Source organism: Streptopelia decaocto (genome assembly GCF_964273445.1).
Source record: "Streptopelia decaocto genome assembly, chromosome: 1".
Taxonomy (NCBI): Eukaryota; Metazoa; Chordata; class Aves; order Columbiformes; family Columbidae; genus Streptopelia; species Streptopelia decaocto.
Genome location: NC_138663.1, coordinates 208683048 through 208702424, shown reverse-complemented (window position 1 = coordinate 208702424; position 19377 = coordinate 208683048). Strand labels below are relative to the sequence as shown.

The window sequence follows — 19377 nt, the reverse complement described above, 5'->3', positions numbered from 1 at the left end:
CCAATGTACAGCTTTGGCACCACTGAACAGAGTCGGGTCCATCCTCTTGACACCACTCTGCAGATACTGATCAGCATAAATAAGGTCCCCTCTGAGCTTCTCCAGGCTGAACAGCCCCAGCTCTCTCAGTCTTTCCTCATAAGAAAGATGCTCCAGACCCCTCAGCATCTTTGTAGCCGCTGGACTCCCTCCACTAATTCCTTGTCCTTAAACTGGGGAGCCCAGAACTGATCCCCAAGAAAGCAAAGGGACGACAAAGAATTTTACCCAGGGGGATGCAAAGCAACAGGGAGGATGAGTGTCTGTGTGTGCAAAGGCGGCTTGACACCCACCCCCCTGTTTTCCCCCATAAGGGGGGAGTCTGCCAGCTCGGGAGCGGCACAGCCGAGCGCAAGTCCTGCCTCCTCCTTCCTCCTCCTCCCTCCTCCTCCTCCCAGATGTTCCCTTGTGTGCAGCCATCTGTTGAGCTCCCTCCTCCCTCCTCCTGCGGGGAAGGGGGCAGCCCGCTTGCCCGGCCAGCTGCACGCCTTGAACGAGGAGAAGGAGGAGGAGGAGGAGGAGAGAGAAGGAGGAGGGATAAGGGGACACCCGGCCCCCAAGCCTCGCTGCTGCCGGCTCCCGCTCCCCGCCGTGGGAACCAACCCCGGTCCCGGTGAGTCCTCCCCATCCCCTCCCCAGGGCTGGGTGTGCAGAGCCGCGGGGTGTTGGAACCCCCCCTTCACCCCCAGTTTTTTGAGGAGAGGGGAGCTCGCTGTATAAGGGTGGGCTGTGCCCTGCTTGTCGCCTCCCCGGGGAGCCGGAGATGCTCAGGGCCAGCTCTGGGGGTGTCTGTTGGGGAGCACACAAACCCCCCGGGCTCCGAGTGGGGAAACTTTTTTGGTGTGATGAGTTTGCCTGGCGTGGGGACTCAGCGGTGCGGGGGTAAAACACCTGGGGTGCGGAGTGAGGGAGAACCGGGGTCTCGGGTGGGAGTAAGGTACTTTCTCCCCACCTCTGGCTTTCTCAAAGCGGGGCGATTTTGGGGTGCAGTGGGGTGAGTTGGAACCCTCAGCCCGGCTCCCTCCCCTCGGCGGGCTGCACCCGTGGGGGGTGTGGGAGGGAATGAAACGTCTCCAACCGGGATCTCTCCCCTGCTCCTTCTCCCCCGACCCGGTGCAATGGTGGTTTAGCAGAGTGCTCGGGATTGCCACGGCTGCAAAGTAATCCGAGCAGCAGCTGGAGGCTCCGCACCGCCTCCCCTGCCCGGTTTCAGGGCTTTGATTTCACACAGGGCTCCCTGTCTCCCCTCCTCTCCTCCCCCCCCCCGCCCCCTTTTCCCCGGCCCTCCCCTCCCAGCACTGAGGTTGGGGCTAGAAAAGAGGTTTTTGCTCGGGTTCTGGTGCTGGGAGGCTCGTAGGGGTTTGCAGCTCATCCAAGGTAAGGGGAGAAAGGAGAAGGGGTGGGGGGGTGTCCTGCATGGGGTGAAGAGGCTGGAAGATGCAGAGGGGGCTCATCACCCCCCGCGTTGCAGAGATAAGGGCAGGACAAAGCTCCTTGCTTGGGAATTTCCCATGCCTCTAAGTGGATTAAGCTGGAGGGGAAGGTGTGTTTGGGGTTGGGGGGAAGGAGAGAAAGGAAGCAGACCAGGATTTATTTGTTCTCTTATTGCGATAAAAACAGAAGATAATAATTAAAAAAAAAAAAAAAGCTGCTGGTTGTGACTTTTGAATCAGGAGGTCAGAAAGCATGGGGTTCCCCTGATAATGCACACACCCTGTAAACTTTTAAGCAGCTCCATGGAAACTTGTTATTAATGCTGCAGTCATTAAAAGGCGCAGACCACGGGCAGATTTATTAGCCCAGTAAACGACAACACGTGCCAGCTCGCGCTCTCTGGAAACAAAAGGGTCCTCCATCAACTTTACGCCTCTGCTTGGGGTTTGGGAAGGCTGGGGAGGATGAGAGCGGTGAGGATGGAGCTGGTGGCTCGTGTCGTGGGGAAGCAGCATCGCCTCCGTTAACCGACGCTCTCCATCGCGGTCAGCTCACGTAATTCGGTGGCAGCGACGGAATTCGAGCGCGGGGGTAACGAGAGCACCGAGCCGAGCTCACGGCGTTTCATCGCAGGAGCCTCCGCTTTTTTTCACCCGGGTGTCTGCCATGATAAATCAGCTGCCGTTAGCCTGAATAACCGCATTCACCGAAGTTACAGTAGGAAACTTGTCTGGGGCGGACACTGTGCCATTGCTCTGCAGACAGCAGCCGGTGCCGGTCGCTGGCGTTGTGCTGAAATATTGCATTGATCGCTGCTCCGAAGCTCGTCTGGCAGCGCACGGAGCTTGATCGCAGCGGGAGAGAGCCAAGCGAATACGGGGAGAAGAGGCACTGTGGAAAGGCAAGGCTTAGACTGATCTCTCCAGGAATAACGAGCACGCTGGATGTGTTAGATGCTGAAAGAACCAGAGGGAAGCGGGGAGAATTTGCAGCCTAAACTTAGCTGGCTGCTCGCTGCAAAGTGGGTTAGTGTCTGCCATCGTCCTGGCGTGGGGCACAGCTTGTGTCCCTTCGCAACCCACAGGCGCCAGTCGCCGTCCCAGAGAGCTGTTTGTTCACATGTGGGTTAGAAATGACCCGGTGTGGCCCTGACCTGTGCTCGGCTTTTGTCAATCTCGGCTCCGATGTGGGGTCCCAGAGGTGATGGGTACGTGGGGTGAGTGATGCTGGGGACCGGGGTAGGCAGGAGGTCGGGTGGCAGCACCCAGACACGTTGTTATCCCCCCGTGGCATCCCGCTGCGGGGAGAGGCTGCTGGTTTGTGAATGAATTGGAGCAGCTGTTGGCAGAGGCAGCGGGGAGCAATTGCAAAAATGCCCAGAGGGAACCAGGACGTGATGGACATCCCAGGGGACATTAATTACTAATGGTGAGATGGGAAAGCTGCAGGGTCGGTGTGAGGTGTCTCCCGCACCTCCATTCTTTAAGATTGAGTGCAAAGCATAAAACAGCATGAATGGGTGGGAGGAAATAGGGAGAAAAGAGCTGTAAAATAAAACAAAACAAAACAAAAAAGCAAAAATATATCTATTTTTTTAAATATATAGGAAAAAGCATCCTGTGCTCCCCCAGCCCCGCAGTGAACAGCAGCGTGTGCCACCCCTGTGCGAGACAGAGCTGGGGAAAATAAAGGTGAGCCACTGTCTTCCGAAGGTTTAGAGTTTTCCCTCCATCCCTAACTGCTTTTCTTTTTTTATTTATTTCCTCCTCTTTCAGGCTCTTCTCCCTCCTCCTCCCCGCTTGTCAGCTGGTTGGTGGGGAGAAGCAGAGGCTGGAGGGTGGGATAAGACAAGGCATCCTTGTTCGGAGCCCTCCTGACCCCCCGCACCCTCAAGCCGTGCGGTAGCCACAGCACTGACCTGCTGGCAGGTTATCAAAAGAAACTTCCGAATGCCGAGATGTTGAGGGGAGAGATAAAGGCTGGCTTGAGCAAGCTGCTTCTTGTCTTAAAACTTGGCACCTGGACCTATCAAGGGGAATGTATGAATGGTTCAGCCATTCAGTACAAAGAATCCTTGAGATTTTCAGTTATATTGCAATTATATATATATATATATGTTTTTAATTTCCCAGGAGTTTACATCATTTTCTCCTGGAGTGTTTAAGATGTGCAGCAGGGGGGAAGGAAATACGTGCTCTGAGAATCACCCCAGCCTCTCCCCCTGCAAGAGATTAAACCAACCTGGCTGCCTTAGCACGGGACATTCCTGAGTTGCATTAACCAGGCTGGAAATCTGCCTGTTAGAGCAGCAGCAAACTGGAGGAAAAAAGAAAAGGCACTTTATCTTTGTTGTAGCTGAGCAGAGGGCCATGTGCTGTGTGTAATATCTGAATGCCAGTATCTGCGGGTTTTCTTTTCCTTCCCTTTTTCTCCTCTTCTGCTTCTTTTTGGCTATCCATGTGTCTGTGATGTTGATTCCTCTCTTTTCCTCTGGTTTGTACTTGCCAGCTCAAATCCAGGGGTGGGGAGAGAAGTAAGGGCTTTTTTTTGTTTTATTTTTGAGTTTGAATAAGATATCTCTTGTCAGGAAAAACTGAGACTTAAAGGCAAATCCCTGCTGTGGCAAATGGGTCAAACCAGATTTGATTCCTCATCCCCATCCTATCTGAAGTGAAAAACTTGCACAGAGCTCTCCAAGTGGGGCAGGACACATCCCTGACCCCAAAATCACCTCTTTTCCTCCTATCCTTGAGAAGTCCACTGCAGGGTGCAGAGTAAGGCCAAGTTTCACACAGCAGGACAGAGGAGACTTTTCCTCCAAAGCCCTTTAATCCCAGTGCAAAGGCTCAGTTCTCACCCAAGGAACAGGCTGCCCTGGGCAGTGGTGGAGTCACCATCCCTGGAGGGGTTGAACCGACATGGAGATGTGGTTCTTATGGACACGGCCTAGTGACAGTGTTGGGTTAATGATTGGACTCAATCCTGAGTGTCTTTTCCGACCAAAATGACTCTATGATTCTATAACATGCACCACTGTGTCAACCCAGGACTAGAGCATTGCAACCTCTTCCAAGAGATCTCCAGCTCAAAGGATTACAGGATCAGAGGGTGACACTGAACCTGGCCAGTCTCACGCACAGGAGGGAGCATTGCTCTTCTGGAATGTCCCCAAACGTCCCATGGTGATGCCCCTATCTCCTGGGTTCACAACACGGTGCACGGTGGTCCCCCCCAGCTTTGAGAAGGAACAGGGTGCAAGGGGCCAGCACCATGTAGGGGACACGCATGAGGATGCTGTAATTTGGGAAGTCTTACTTAGCCAGTCAGTGATTTCAGGTCGAACTGTGTTAGGAGGTCATTTAATACAGGGTTAAATGGTAAAGACAGATGCTTGTGTGCATCCTGGGTGACTTGTGGCATCTCCATGTCATGGCAGAAGTGCCACAGGGCTGCGCCAACAGCAAGGTGACAGGGATGGGGACAGGATGGAGGTGAGCAGCATGGGTGGGTAGAGGTCCCTGGTGGGGCAGGTCTGATGTTGGCCACCCTTCAGAGTGTGCGAGCACTGATTTGAGAGGTGCTTAGATACTTCTCCAAGACAACCACCTCCACAGATGTCCCCTTCCCTGTCCCCCAGCCTGGCTACCCATTTTGCAGAGGGAAAAGCAGGGCTGGTGTCCCCAGTGTGTCCTGGCAAGGCAAGAGCTGGACGTGGTACATGAGGACAGTGGTGGCATTTGGCTGGACTAGTTGTGGTGGCATTGGCAGGGGGCTTCTCCATGGGGTGAGACCAGGGCATCTTGGCTTGTGCTCCGTTCCCAGTTAAACTGGTGGGATTTGAACCTGAGGATGGTTGCCCCATCCCCACACAGAAACGAACACTTCTTGACACTGGGGTTAGTCAACCTTAAGGTGTCAGGAGGGAAACTGAGGCACACAAATACAGACTCACGGCAAATTCAGTGGTGCTGAATTTGGGTCCTGCTGGGGACATGGCTCTCCCAACCTACTTTTGATGACCCTTCTCTCCAAGACTCTGCACAAGCCAAGAGGGACTGGAAGAACCTGATCTGGGTGAAGATGTCCCTGTTCATCGCAGGGCGTTTGAACTAGATGAGCTTTGAGGGTCCCTTCCAACCCAAGGTCTTCTATGATTATATGATCCTGGGCCATGGAGAGGAGGAAAAGAGCTAAGGAGAAACCACAACGCTGGAGCAATGAAGCATCATCTGGGCTGACGATGATGCCCAGTGGCTAAACCCCTTGTCAGCTTTACCCAGATCCCTTTCCCCTCTCCAAATCCCCCCCTTCTGAATCTTCTAGGAGATCTGCTGGGTGCAGTGAATGTCTCACGTGCTTTGCCAGGGTGGGGGCAGCTCCTGAAGCGACGCTCTACCGAGCGGTTTCGTTGGCGTTCATTGTTCGCAGCGTCACGTTGCAAGAATTATTGGGGAGGGGGGAAGAAGGGCCGTGAGGGGAATGAGACGGGAGCCTCCAGCTGTGCTGTTTGCAACAATAACGGCCAGGATTGTATTTATTATCTCCTCGGCGGAGGGTCTGCAGCTGCACGCTGAGAGCCACAGGCGGCAAAGAGGCCAGGAGATTATTGTGCGTGAAAAAAACAATACAAAAACCAACCACAAAAAATAAATAAAAAGTCCACAAAGCAGCCCTGGGCCAGTGGGGGTAGCACCAAGGGGCACCCAGCTTGGTGTTGCTTCCTTGCTTTGCCCTCCTGTGTTGAAGCTCCGCAGGGCTGTAAGGAGAAGAGCTGCTGCCTTTCAGAGAGATAAAGCTGCACAGGGTCCTCTTAAAATCCTCCTGCCAGGGCTGGACGTGTGGCCCAGGTGGGGTGAATTTCTTTCCCTTTCGCTTTTTGCATTATTTTGGTCTGTGTTGTCTGCCTTTGCTTGCTGGAGTTGGGCAGAGCACCGTGGCCAAGGCACATGGTCAGAGGTAGCGTTTGGACACCTGATTTGCAACCACCTCTGTTTCAAGGAGAAAGAGCTGGAAAGCCCTTAGAGATCATAGAATCACAGAATAGTTTGGGTTGTAAGGGACCTTCAAAGCTCATCCAGTGCCACCCCTGCCATGAGCAGGGACATCTTCACCAGCTCAGGTTGCTCAGAGCCCTGTCCAGCCTGGCCTGGGATGTCTCCAGGGATGGTTCATCCACCACCTCTCTGGCCAACCTGGGACAGGCTCTCACCACCCTCAGTGTAAAAAATTGCTTCCTCATATCTGGCCTGAATCTCCCCGCCTTTAGTTTAAAACCATCACCCCTTGTCCTATCACAATGGGCCCTGCTCAGAAGTCTGTCCTCGTTTTTCGTAGTGTCCCATTTTAAGTCCAGAAAGGCCGCACTAAGGTCTCCCCAGAGCACCCCAACTCTCTCAGCCTGTCCTCCCAGCAAAGCTGTTCCAGCCTTGCATCATTTCTGTGGCTCCTCTGGCCCCTCTCCAGCATGCCCATGTGTTCTCACACTGAGGGTATGGCTGAGCAGCTCTGTTAACAGTTTAAAACTGTTTAACAGTTTAAAACCAAGAAGTGTCCAGCGTGGACAGGAGGTTTCCTCTCCCTGTGCTGCACCTCTTCATGTTTCTCGCTGGCCTGGCATATGGTGTTCGTCCCAGCATGCATTCCTCTTGAATTATATCACGTCTCTGGGAGCTGGAGTGCTCTGTAAAAATATTGTCATTGCAGGAGCCGGCACAAGAACTGGCTGGGGTTGGGGGTCAGATGTGGGAGAGCATTATCAAAAGCTGAGGCTACAGGAAAATCTTTCTAGGATCACTTTTAGCTGTAAATAATTGACCAGCTAAGAAATAAGGCCCTGTGTTAGGTGTTTTATGCTTTAAAAATGTATATCAACTTGCTGGATTTCTTAATCTGACACCAGGAGTGGTCAGAGAGGAGGGGGTAGCATGTACAACCCTGATGTTGCAGAACAAGCTGTGATCCATCATTTTTAAATTGATCTTTTGCAAAGGGGGATGCAGTCCTGAAGAACGAGGGTTAATTCTCCCTGTGATTTGGGTAGAGCCTGAGTACTCCAAGCCTTCCTCCGTGCATCACGATGAGTCCTTGGGCATCAGAGATGATGGATGGGGCAGGGAGATCTTCTGGTAGCTCTATCAAGTTCCTCTACAGAAAAACGCATTTGGGTTGGTGTAAAACTAGGTGTAAACCTCTCCCTTTGCTATGCTGAAAGGCTGGTTTGTAAACCTATTCGTGCCAAAATAACCCCTCTGCAACAGAGACTTCCCATTCTGGGTTGTGTCGCTGGGTTTACAATAAAGATCCTGCTCAGCCTGAGTTGGAAGCAGTTAGGAAAATATTTGTGTTCCTGGCTGGGATGATGTCTGTGTTACATGCAGCAAGTGCCAGGACAGCAAGACCTCCTGTTCCTGGAAATGCTTACTATTAAAAAGAAGCATGGGGGTCAAAGGATTTGGGGTGGTCACCCCTGGGGTCATGCTGGAGGAGAAGAAAGCCCCGAGTTTCTGCATCCCTCATGGACATCTTCTTTGATCCCGGCACCGTTCCCAGTTTGAGTGGCCCTGCAGCTGGCATAGCCAGGAGGCAACGGTAGGGACAGGATGCTCATAAAATCATAGAACAGTTTGGGTTGGAAGGGACCTTCAAAGCTCATCCAGTGCCACCCCTGCCATGAGCAGGGACATCTTCACCAGCTCAGGTTGCTCAGAGCCCCGTCCAGCCTGGCCTGGGATGTCTCCAGGGATGGTTCATCCACCATCTCTCTGGCCAACCTGGGACAGGCTCTCACCACCCTCAGTGTAAAAAATTGCTTCCTCATGTTTAACCTGAATCTCCCCTCTTTTATCTTAAAACCATCGCCCCTTGTCCGATCACAACAGGCCCTGCTCAAAAGTCTGTCCCCATCTTTCTTACTGGCCCCTTTTAAGTACAGAAGGGCCGCAATAAGGTCTCCCCAGAGCTTCCTCTTCTCCAGGCTGAACATCCCAAAAGCAGCAGTTAGTTTACCATATCCCTATACAGCTTTAGGGTTAAGTTGTTGCAGAAACACAGAATCACATCCCTTCTGCTCCCAGGAGCCCCACGAATCCCTCCCAGAGCTGCCGGGAGGTGACACGCTGCACTGACACCTCCGGAGCTCCAGAGACTTGGTGAATTTAATTTCCTTTCAGGAACGCCTCCTCTGGGCTCAAGCACATCTCGGCGTGAGGCTGGTGAGCAAAATTGCTTTCAAAAGCCGTGGGAAACTATTTCCCCCACCTCAAATATAACCACTATTAACCTGGCAGCATCCTCAGCTAAGCAGGGAAGGGGGATTTTTGTGCAAAACCCTGGTGCCGCTGTGATTTAATTCCTAATTTGCCTGTGCTGGATGGAGGTAGCACTGACTTTTTCCCACTCCAGGTGAAATTCCTGGGAGCTGGGCTTCTGTTTGCTTCCAAGATGTGGCTTTTTGAGGCACGCAGCTCTTGGGGCAGCAGAAATCATCCATATTTCAGCCACAGGTGTAAATCAGCTGGAAATCACCCTATGGGCTGGCAGAGCTGCCCGCACAGGTTTCCTTTTGTCAGAGCCCAAAATACACCGCACTGCACCTTGATTTCCTCCTTGGGAGGGATGAGGGATGCTGGGGGAGAGATTGCACAACTGGAACAAACAATTAGGTGTTTAAACACTAGGATGATAAATTACCCGTGGCCTCTTGCAAAGCAGATGGGATTTGTGACATTAACAGTTGGAGCAAAGATTATTTTAATAGAGCTCTCCATTTATCTTATAAAGAAAGGATAATTATTTTTTACTTTAAAGGAAAAATACAGCAGAGGCTATTTCAGCTGAGCAAGGGATGTCACTTGTTTGAAAACAAACACATAGTGTGAGGCTATAGGGTTTGGAGGTGCTGGGTTCCCTCTCGATCTATCCCGTATGTCCTCTCTGCAGCCCATGTGGTAGACTGGGGGGCTGCTTGGTTTTTGGCTTTGGGGTTATGAAATGTGCCTGATGCTTAACAATTCGGCTTTGCTCTTGCTCATCTATCCCATCCCCTGTAATGTCTATGAAAATTTCCCTGAAGGATGGAGAACATCGGTGGGATGCTGGCTAATCATTGTGGTTTTGGTTCAGTAGTTTCTCTACATCTGGAGCTGAGAAAAGCAGAGATAACTGAGATATGGGGAAAATGACAAATGGTGCCTTGTTTTTATTGCCTTGGCCCTTCCGTCTCTCCACACGACAAATTGCATGGGGTTTTTTTGTGAAATTCAAGTCTTGCAAAGACAGACTTGATGCAGAGCAATGGGGTTCTTGTCCAGATCTGGGATCAGCAGCTCATTTCTGTTTATAGCAGTTTTGTCCCCTCTTTGTCCCTGAACAGGGACAGAACTCCCAGCAGAGCAAACAAGCCACTGGCTTGAGATCTGCTGGTCGTGGCCACCTCTTGTGAGCCCTGGGGACCCACAGGTCGGAGAGGAGACATCCCATCCTGAGCCCACACGTCCCATCACACCGCCCACCCTGGTCTGCCTAAAATACAACCACATTGCTGCATTGAAAGAGAAGAAAAGACTTTTTCTTTCCATCCCACATTTAGTGCCTATTATATATTATTCTTCCATAGCCTAGTAAGGTATATTCCTGACACCGCTGGGTTAATTACTTGCTAACGACAATTCCTTTGGTGGTGGGGCTCTTGACTGAATGCAAAGGAGGTGCTTTTACATGCATTATTAGGCAGCTTTAAAGAAGAAAGGAATTCATAGAGGTTTGGGGTTTTTTTTCCCCTCATTCCCTGCATTTCAGTCTGATTTTCCCCAGGGAGCAGGGAGATGGAGCAAAAAGTGTTCAGGCACCTGCAGGGTGATTTTAGCTCCTGTTGAGGCCCTCTGGTGTCCCTTTACATTGAGCCATAAGGGCTAACGCCGCCATTCCAGTGGCTGCATTTTCCCCCATCCCAATGCTTGTATACACTGGCAGGGAAAATAAGGCAAGGAGAAGATTGGGTTGCATGTCCCCTTCTTTATATCCTGATGGGTAATTGGGGATGGCTCTGCTGTTGAAGCAGCTTTGCATTTCACACTGATAAAGGGGCCGATAAGAAAGATGGGGACAGACTTTTTAGCAGGGCCTGTTGTGATGGGACAAGGGCTGATGCTTTTAAATTAAAGGAGGCACATTCAGGCCAGACATGAGGAAGAAATGTTTTACAATGAGGGTGGTGAGAGCCTGTCCCAGGTTGGCCAGAGAGGTGGTGGATGAACCATCCCTGGAGACATCCCAGGCCAGGCTGGACGGGGCTCTGAGCAACCTGAGCTGGTGAAGATGTCCCTGCTCATGGCAGGGGGGGCACTGGGGGAGCTTTGATGGTTCTTTCCAACCCAAGGTATTTCATGATCACCCAAAAGTGACTTGTGCAGTGGCTCCTGGTGGAGGGCTCCATGAAATCAAGGTGAATTTAGAAGAGCCAAGAGATGGATTCGCATCCTGCCATCACTGACACCTGGAGTAACTCCATTCAAATCCCTCAAACCCACCTAAGCAAATGCAGGACCAAACCTATGTAGCAGATACTTGGATTTTCATTAGCCCTCCTTTCCCTAAATCCAAGAAGTCACAACCACTGAGTAGAAAACCAGGACCGGTATTTGCAAAGCAAACCCCAAACCAGCTGACAACAAAAAAAACAGCAAATTGATCAGAAAGCCCTGTTCCTGTTTGCACCAAAACTCCTTTGTGAGGAAGCACTAATTGGTTTAATAAGCTTTACAGAGGGAGTAAACACAGCTCTTTGCTGCATATGTTTTGGGAACCCTTCTGCAGGGAAAATCTACTCTGAAGCAGGCAGAGCAAAAGCCTTGATAAATGTTACTTTTGATGGATTCACATCAAAAATCCCCAGTAACTTTGTCAGCAGCAGTTTCTTTATCATGTGAGGGGTGTGTGCCTACAAATTAAGGGATTAATAGTCTCTGTCTGGGGGCTGGTTTGAGCCAGTTTTGCTTTCTGCTCACATTGGCAAGTGGGATCTGGAGACTGGGCTGTGATTGCATCTGTGCCGTCATTTGGGCTCAGCCTGGGAGAGTCCACACTGGAAAAGTGTAGCTGTTGTTAGTGCTGCACTTCAGTTGATAATTATTCTTATTTTACAGGTTAATTAATGGGAGGGGGAAACAAACAAACAAAAAGATCTCTGAAGCACTTCTGTTGTTGGAGAAGCAACTAAGGAGCATCCTGGTGCTCCAAAGCCTCTCAAGTATTTAAAGAGAAATACAGCCAATTTTTTTTTTTCAGTCTGGAGGATACATGGTCTCTATCATATCCTATGCAGCTTGCTCTGCTTTCCAGCAATGTTCCCTTTCCCCTGGCCCCAGTTAGCGATTGCAGCCAAGTGGGCCCTGTGGACCTTGCTATAAAGACTTTGCTTTTATCCAGTTGGCTGATGCAAGATCCAGAAGACGATCCCCAAATTTTCCTCCTGATGAAATGTAGTTGCTAATCCAACTCCTCTGTCCTTTGCTAGAACAGCAGCTTTTATTCAGGATAGGTGGACTCCAGCCCTTCTTTTTTTGCCTCTTTCCTTTACAGGTTTCTCTATTTGCTGTTAATCCAGAATTAATCCAGCAGCATATTGGTGAAAAAAAATGGAAATTACCAGGATTTGTTCACCGTGCCTTAGACACTCAGGGATTCACGTCATACCTGATCTGCTCAAATCATGAGCTGCTATTGAAAAGATGGGTCCTGTTTTCCGCATTCCTGTGTCAGAGCTGCTAACCCTGCAGCTGGGCAGAGAGCCAGTTAGAGAGCAGTGTAGGGGAAAGGGACCTGGGGGTCCTGGGGACAGCAGGATGAGCATGAGCCAGCACTGGGCCCTTGTGGCCAGGAAGGCCAATGGTACCTGGGGTGGGTTTGAAGGGGGGTGGTCAGTAGGTCAGAGAGGTTCTCCTGCCCCTCTACTCTGCCCTGGGGAGACCACACCTGGAATATTGTGTCCAGTTGTGGCCCCTCAGTTCCAGCAGGACAGGGAACTGCTGGAGAGAGTCCAGCACAGCCACCAAGATGCTGAAGGGAGTGGAGCATCTCCCGTGTGAGGAAAGGCTGAGGGAGCTGGGGCTCTGGAGCTGGACAAGAGGAGACTGAGGGGTGACCTCGTTAATGTTTACAGATATATAAAGGGTGAGTGTCAGGAGGATGGAGCCAGGCTCTTCTCGGTGACAACCAGTGATAGGACAAGGGGTAATGGGTTCAAACTGGAATGCAAAAGGTTCCACTTAAATTTGAGAAGAAACTCCTTCTCAGTGAGGGTGCCAGAGCCTGGCCCAGGCTGCCCAGGGAGGTTGTGGAGTCTCCTACTCTGGAGACATTCAAACCCCCCTGGACACCTTCCTGTGTAACCTCATCTGGGTGTTCCTGCTCCATGGGGGGATTGCACTGGATGAGCTTTCCAGGTCCCTTCCAATCCCTGACATTCTGTGATTCTGTGGGCAGTCCGATTTGCTGGAAAACTGACCCACCAAAAGGGAAAAAGGAAGATTAGGGCTTTTTTTGTTGTTGTTGAATGAGTAATCGGAATTGATTAATCCTGGGTGCACCTGGTTGCTGGGTGGGACTCAAGTTTGGAGGATGCAGCCAGGGATGGGGTGGGAAGCAGCAGCCCAAGGAGAGTGGACAACTGGCTAAATCATGGTCAAGGGAGAGATGGAGCATCTCCAAGATTTGGTCTGGTCTTAGGTGGGTTTCATCCCCTTTTGGTACAATTTCTTTCTCTTCACACCACCCTAGAGACAACCTGGGGTTTCTGCACTTCTTCCTTAAGCTTCATGGGGTGACTTTGGGTCTCCAGCCCTGACTCAAGCTGCATTTCAGCCGATGCGTTTCCAAATGACAGGTACGGGGAAGCCAAGGGGTGAGGTATAAACAAGGGGGCTATTTCCTGACTCCATCAAACAATGAACTTTCAAACATCTCCCCCTTTTATTATTTTGTAATTAGTCCTTGAGTTTTGGCTATAGGGATTTCCAGCTTGGTGGTTGCCAGGGCAACCAGAGGTGGCCTAAGTAGCATCTTCTTCATCTCTGCCTTCCCGAGTCGGGGACCAGTCCCCAAGCAATGGGCTTCCATCTAGGGCGGGATGTGTTAGCTCATCTTCCTTGGGTTGGAACAAGGTCAAAAAGTCTCAGCTGTGGATCAGGCAAGACTGGTGAGAAAAGTCTTGAGGGAAGAGAAGAAGGGGGAAATCAAGTGCAGTGAGAAGCGTGAATTTGCAACAGCACCGTAACAAAGGTTTCTTCTCTCCCACTCCACTCCCTGATCATCAGCTGAGACCTGCATTTCCTCTGTAGTCTGGTTTTAAAATCAGATTTTAATGGGGTATTTTTGGCAGGGAAATCTCAGTATGAGGTTTCTGCCTGGGTCCTGCCACATGACGGTGCAGAGGATGAGCAGAGCAGGGAGGAGACATCAGGGCATCTGCAGGCTCAGGAAGAGATGTGGGATTTGGGGAGCTTGGTCCAACTTTGGCTCTGTTGCCCATCACTGGGTCTCCTTGGGATTGTCTCAGGATAGTTGCCATGCAGAAAGGATGAGGAACATATAAAGATCAGAGCCCTGCAGCCACTCCTGGCACCTGAAACATGGGGGATGATGCTAGACATGAGGAAGAAATACTGGACCCTGAGGGTGGTGAGAGCCTGTCCCAGGTTGGCCAGAGAGGTGGTGGATGAACCATCCCTGGAGACATCCCAGGCCAGGCTGGACGGGGCTCTGAGCAACCTGAGCTGGTGAAGATGTCCCTGCTCATGGCAGGGGTGGCACTGGATGAGCTTTGAAGGTCCTTTCCAAGCCCAACTATTCTATGATTCTACGATGCTGCAGCTCCAGCAGCTCCTGTTGAAATCAGTGGTTACAACAAGCCCCCCAGAGCTGTCAGATGGCCAAAATTTATCCCTGGGATCTCTCTACATAACAAAAACCATAGAAATTAAAAGGTCATGGCTGAACCAGCCTGAGAACGGACTTCTTTTCTCCCAGTGGCTTTCCCCCTGCTATCCCAGGTGATGGGTCTCATGGTTTCTGGCCCATGATGTTTCCTCCAGATGATTCTCCCCAGTGCTGCAAGAGTATAACTCATCTTCCTTTTACGAGGGGATACCTTGGCTTCCTGCCTTTGTCAACAGAGCAGCTCGTAGGCAGCAATCCAAAGGCAATTTGATGCGGTTTCAAACGCACGCTGTAGACAGATGAACTGTAAATGCCTGAGGCATGTTCCTTTCCCCATTTCAAAGAGCACTATCGATTGCTCAATGCAATGATGAAGCATGCCTGTACCTGACTAAGCTCTTCGTCGATTATCTGGCAGTGCAGGAGTCTCTTTCTTGGACTGGAAGATGACCAGTACCTTTATTTCTTCTGCCTTTTATCAGAGCTATTGGCCAAGTGGCTTGTTAGCCTATGAATGCTTCATGCTGCTCCATAAGGGAGTTTTTAACTGGCAGTAACTGATTGCATCTCATCTGCAAAGCAATTGCAAACCCAGTAAAGGGGAATTTGGGGCAGGCTGCAAGGAGGGAAGAGGCAATAGATGCTGTACAAATACTTAAACTAAGCTTTGTGTAATGCCATTTCAGCTGCATAATTTTTCAGGCTTGCTGCTGGCTGGAGCCATGGACATGGCAGTGGGACCTGTTGTATATGCCTATTTCTGACAATCATTTTTGAGGCTGATCTGGAAGGGAATTCCCACATCAAAAGGGGTTTGAGCAGCCTCATAATCAAAGCCTGATGTGGGCTTTGATTCTTCTCTCCATTAAACTAGGACTTGGGAGATTACCCTCTTGCTTTTCCTCAGCAGGAGCCCACCAAGGTCTCAGTGCTCAGAAAGCCAGGTCTCACACCGATGTGTCTTTGGACCTGCTGGGGTCTGGTCCAGCTCCCGCCAGAGCCAACAGGATGCCATGAGGAACTGAGCTGGGCTTTCAAAGGGGATGTTAGGAGGTGTTTTCCCTGTTGAGACATCAAGTGGGAATGACCATTGGGTGAGATTTGGCAGAAGAAATACAAGTTGACTGAGTTGACACTTTCTCAGGTATTTCCCTATACATGAGGCATTTAACATCTGGGTTTTTGCTTTTTGAGTTTCCAAAGTGCTCCCCACTGCTGTAATTTCTGCTGGTGATACAACATTTCAGTGTGTTCCAAATGCAGCTTCATGAAAAAAAAAACAGTATTTAGTTTAGGAGGGACCGCAGAAAGGAGCAAGCTATGGTCTGTCTGCACAGAACCAGAGGGGATCAGCCTTGAGGCCATTAGGAAAGCAACATCTGGAAATGTGTCTGCAGAAAGGAGCTCAACCCCTGCATCCCCTCTGCATATGTATGTGTTTTCTCAAGAAACAGTCAAGATAGGCTGGGTCTAGGGCTCATCTTACTGATTTTCTGTTGTTTCTATGGAATAATGGACTCCAGAGGATTGTGTGTTGGCCTTTAGCAATGCTTTGGTTGCAGGCTTTTTGGCCAGAGTCCCAATTTCTGCTATTTGCAGGAGGTTTGGGATTTACTTCCAAACAAGTCGTATCAGCGATCAGGACGATATTTTTGCAATGCTTTCTCCCCTTTGCACTTCTTTTGCACATTGGCAAGTAGTCCCTGGTGGGTCTCCTGGGAAGGAGAGCAGGGCCAAGAAGGCCATGCTGGAAAGGGAGAGAAAGCGATGCCAAGGGGTGGATGAGGGAAGATAAAGTGTGAACTTCTAGGAAATGGTCTTGGGAAGGTGCAAGGGCTGTGGGGAAGGCGCCTCAGCCAGATCAAAGGGTGTGTGAGAAAGACGATACTGCAAGGGAGTTAATAAAGGGCTTTTAAACAGCAGTGGGAAAGGTGAGAAGAGAGACAAGGGGGGCTGAAGTGGGGTGGGAACTTGCATTTAAAGGGGATTTTTTTTATTTTCTGGCTAAATAAGTGCTTGGCACGTGAGTCCTGTTTACCACCAGCAGCTGATGGGTCTGCTTGCCTGGTTTGGTGGGGGTTTTTGTTGCCGGCCTCCTGGAGACCCTGTTTGTAAGGCAGGAGTCACCCATAACTGTAATTGGAACCAAGGAGGACAGCCCTTGCTGCCTCTGCTGACCTGCAGGATGCTGTCACGCTCCAGTTCAGGCTCTCCAGAGATGCTGAGCTGAAGATTTTTTGGCTGGTTGCTGAAATCACGCAGCTGCTGTTGCCCAGAGTTGTGCAGAGGACCTGTTGGGATGTGATCTGAAGAGGTCCAGCAAAGCTGCTGAGGTGCAGATCCACTCTCTTCCTCCCTCAATTGTGATGATGGAGGGACAGAAACATCTTTGATGGACAAAGGTCAAACCCAGAGCGGTGGAGAGAGCTCCTTGCTTGCTGCCATCAGAAATCAGAGACAATACTTAACGTAATTAGCAAAGACTCCCCAGAGGCTCTATATGAAATAAATTGGCTCTTTCCACTCAACGCCTGGGCAGGCCCATCACAGCAGAGTCTGGGCTGGACTGAGCATCCCTTGGTTCTTCTGCTCTGAAAAGTGGGGAGCCAACAGGCTGTTGTCTGTCTTGCCAGCCGCCAGCCCAAGGAGGGTTGGTTTTAGCCACCTGATATAAAGCAATGATCCTACCTACCTAAATGCATCTAAATTTGCATCTGAAGTCTAAGCAAAGGAGACATGCTGTCTATCTGGGCAGCAGGCAGCTGGCCTTTCATTGAATCATAGAATGGTTTGGGTTGGGAGGGACCTTCAAAGCCCATCCAGTGCCACCCCTGCCATGAGCAGGGACATCTTCACCAGCTCACGTTGCTCAGAGCCCCGTCCAGCCTGGCCTGGGATGTCTCCAGGGATGGTTCATCCACCACCTCTCTGGCCAACCCGGGACAGGCTCTCACCACCCTCAGTGTAAAAACTTCTTCCTCATGTCCAGTCTGAATCTCCCCTCCTTCAGTTTAAAACCATTACCCCCTGTCCTATCACAACAGGCCCTGCTGTTCTAGCTGTTCATCCTGGATGATGTTCTGATGATGCTGTTATCTCTGTCATCTATAAGAAATTTGAACAGATCTCTGGTTTTTCCTTCCCTGGTAAGGGTTTTGGACACCTAAGGCTCCCACTAACAGCCTACATTATTTCTTCAACCTGTCAATGCAGGGTCTTGAACTCAGCATTCCCAAAGGTCACAGGGATGCCCTGACATGAAGACATGTGCTGGAGTTTGCCAGGCTGTAAAATGACTCAGGGTTTGAGCTGTCATTTAGCTTTTTCCAAGGCACAGTCAAAAGGATTCATGTAGGTTAGTTAGATCATGCTTTAAGGCAGCCTACTGTTCTTACAGTTAATTTCCAGTTATGTCTTTACTTGGTGATATCTGCAAAGATTCTTAACCCAATATTCGTTCTCCACTAAGGTCTCAGTGGATTTCATAATGTGAGAGACAAAGGGTTTGGGACTTCCATGTTATTTAAGGGTATATTTAATCTATCCTTTTGGAAAGACAGAGGAGAAGACTGCATGACTCAAACTGTTACACATCTCCAATAAAGTAATTTCTATGGCAATTAAATCTATTTTCTTATCACCTTGTTTTCCAGGTCAACAACAATGCAGCTCCTGGCCTGGTTCAATTTGCTGCTTCTCCTCCCTTGTTTTGGTACCACCAAAAGCTGCTTCCCTGGCTGCCACTGTGAAGTGGAAAGCTTCGGTCTCTTCGACAGCTTTAGCTTGACCAAGGTGGACTGCAGTGGAATAGGCTCACACATTGTTCCCGTCCCAATCCCTCTGGATACCTCCTACTTGGATCTGTCATCAAACAAACTGGAAACAATCAACGAATCGATGCTCACTGGCCCTGGATACACCACCTTGGTGAGCCTCGACCTGAGCTACAACAAAATTGCCAAGATTTCCCCCACAACCTTCTCCAGGCTTCGGTACCTGGAGTCCTTGGATCTGAGTCATAACTCTCTGGAAGTCCTTCCAGAGGACTGTTTCTCCAGTTCTCCTCTGGGCGACATAGATTTGAGCAATAACAAGCTTTTGGATATATCTATGGACGTTTTTGCTTCAAAAGGTCAAGGAAAACCCCTGAATGTGGATCTATCCTACAATATGCTCAGCACCATCACAAGGCATCATGAAAAGAGCATTCCTAACATCCAGAACTTAAATCTTTCTGGAAACAGGCTAACATCTGTGCCAAACCTCCAAGGGATTCCTCTCCGATACTTAAATCTTGACGGGAACCCTCTACTCAGAATTGAGAAAGGAGACTTCGCAGGGCTGAAAGATTTGATTCATTTATCCCTCAGTGGCTTGCATGGATTTGGAGAATTATCTCCTTATTGCTTCAAGGAACTACAAGCCCTCCAAGTGCTGGATTTATCGAGCAATCCCGACCTGAAGTCACTGACTGCTGAAGTCATCTTTGGTCTGAATTCACTACAAGAGCTCAACCTCTCTGGGACAGGTGTGTCATCCTTGCCAAAGACTGCGCTGAAATACCTGCCTTCCATCAAAAGCATCACCCTGGGGAAGAACATACAGTGTCTTAAGACCATCAAAGAAGGACAGTACCACCGACAAATTGGGCTGACCAAAAAAGAGGTCCTCAGTTGCCATAACAGCCATGGGTCCGTAGCAGCAGCATCTTACGTTTCGTGATGAAAGCCGGGGAGAAGGGGCAGGGAAGGGAGGGCAGGGGGGGCATGGGATTTGTACAGGTGTCGGACTGAGATGGTTTGCAGTGTGCCTTTTGTAAAACTGTCAATAATTTATATATTTGTATATGCCAACATTGATGGTGGATTTTTATAAACTCTCAAATCCTGGCCCGCATCATCTGCAGGCTCCAGATTCTGCCCAGTGTGTTGAGGTCCCACAATAGCTCAAGAGCGGTGATGCTGGACAATG

General features: G+C 50.1%; 1 protein-coding gene across 6 annotated transcripts; it reads left to right on the top strand.

Moving 5' to 3' along the window:
- The first annotated feature begins 530 nt into the window (after positions 1–530).
- On the top strand, positions 531–19147 carry TSKU (tsukushi, small leucine rich proteoglycan). Of its 6 annotated transcripts, none has more exons than XM_082065464.1 (3): positions 531–652; positions 3080–3164; positions 18060–19147. In XM_082065464.1, exon 3 carries the CDS (start codon positions 18070–18072, stop codon positions 19126–19128), a length of 1059 nt encoding a protein of 352 aa, XP_081921590.1. In that variant the 5' UTR covers positions 531–652; positions 3080–3164; positions 18060–18069; the 3' UTR covers positions 19129–19147. The 6 variants fall into 6 exon arrangements, with proteins under 6 accessions (XP_081921590.1, XP_081921591.1, XP_081921592.1 ...); XM_082065465.1 differs by lacking the exon at positions 531–652 and adding an exon at positions 1342–1416; XM_082065466.1 differs by lacking the exon at positions 531–652 and adding an exon at positions 1719–2374.
- Positions 19148–19377: the final 230 nt, after the last annotated feature.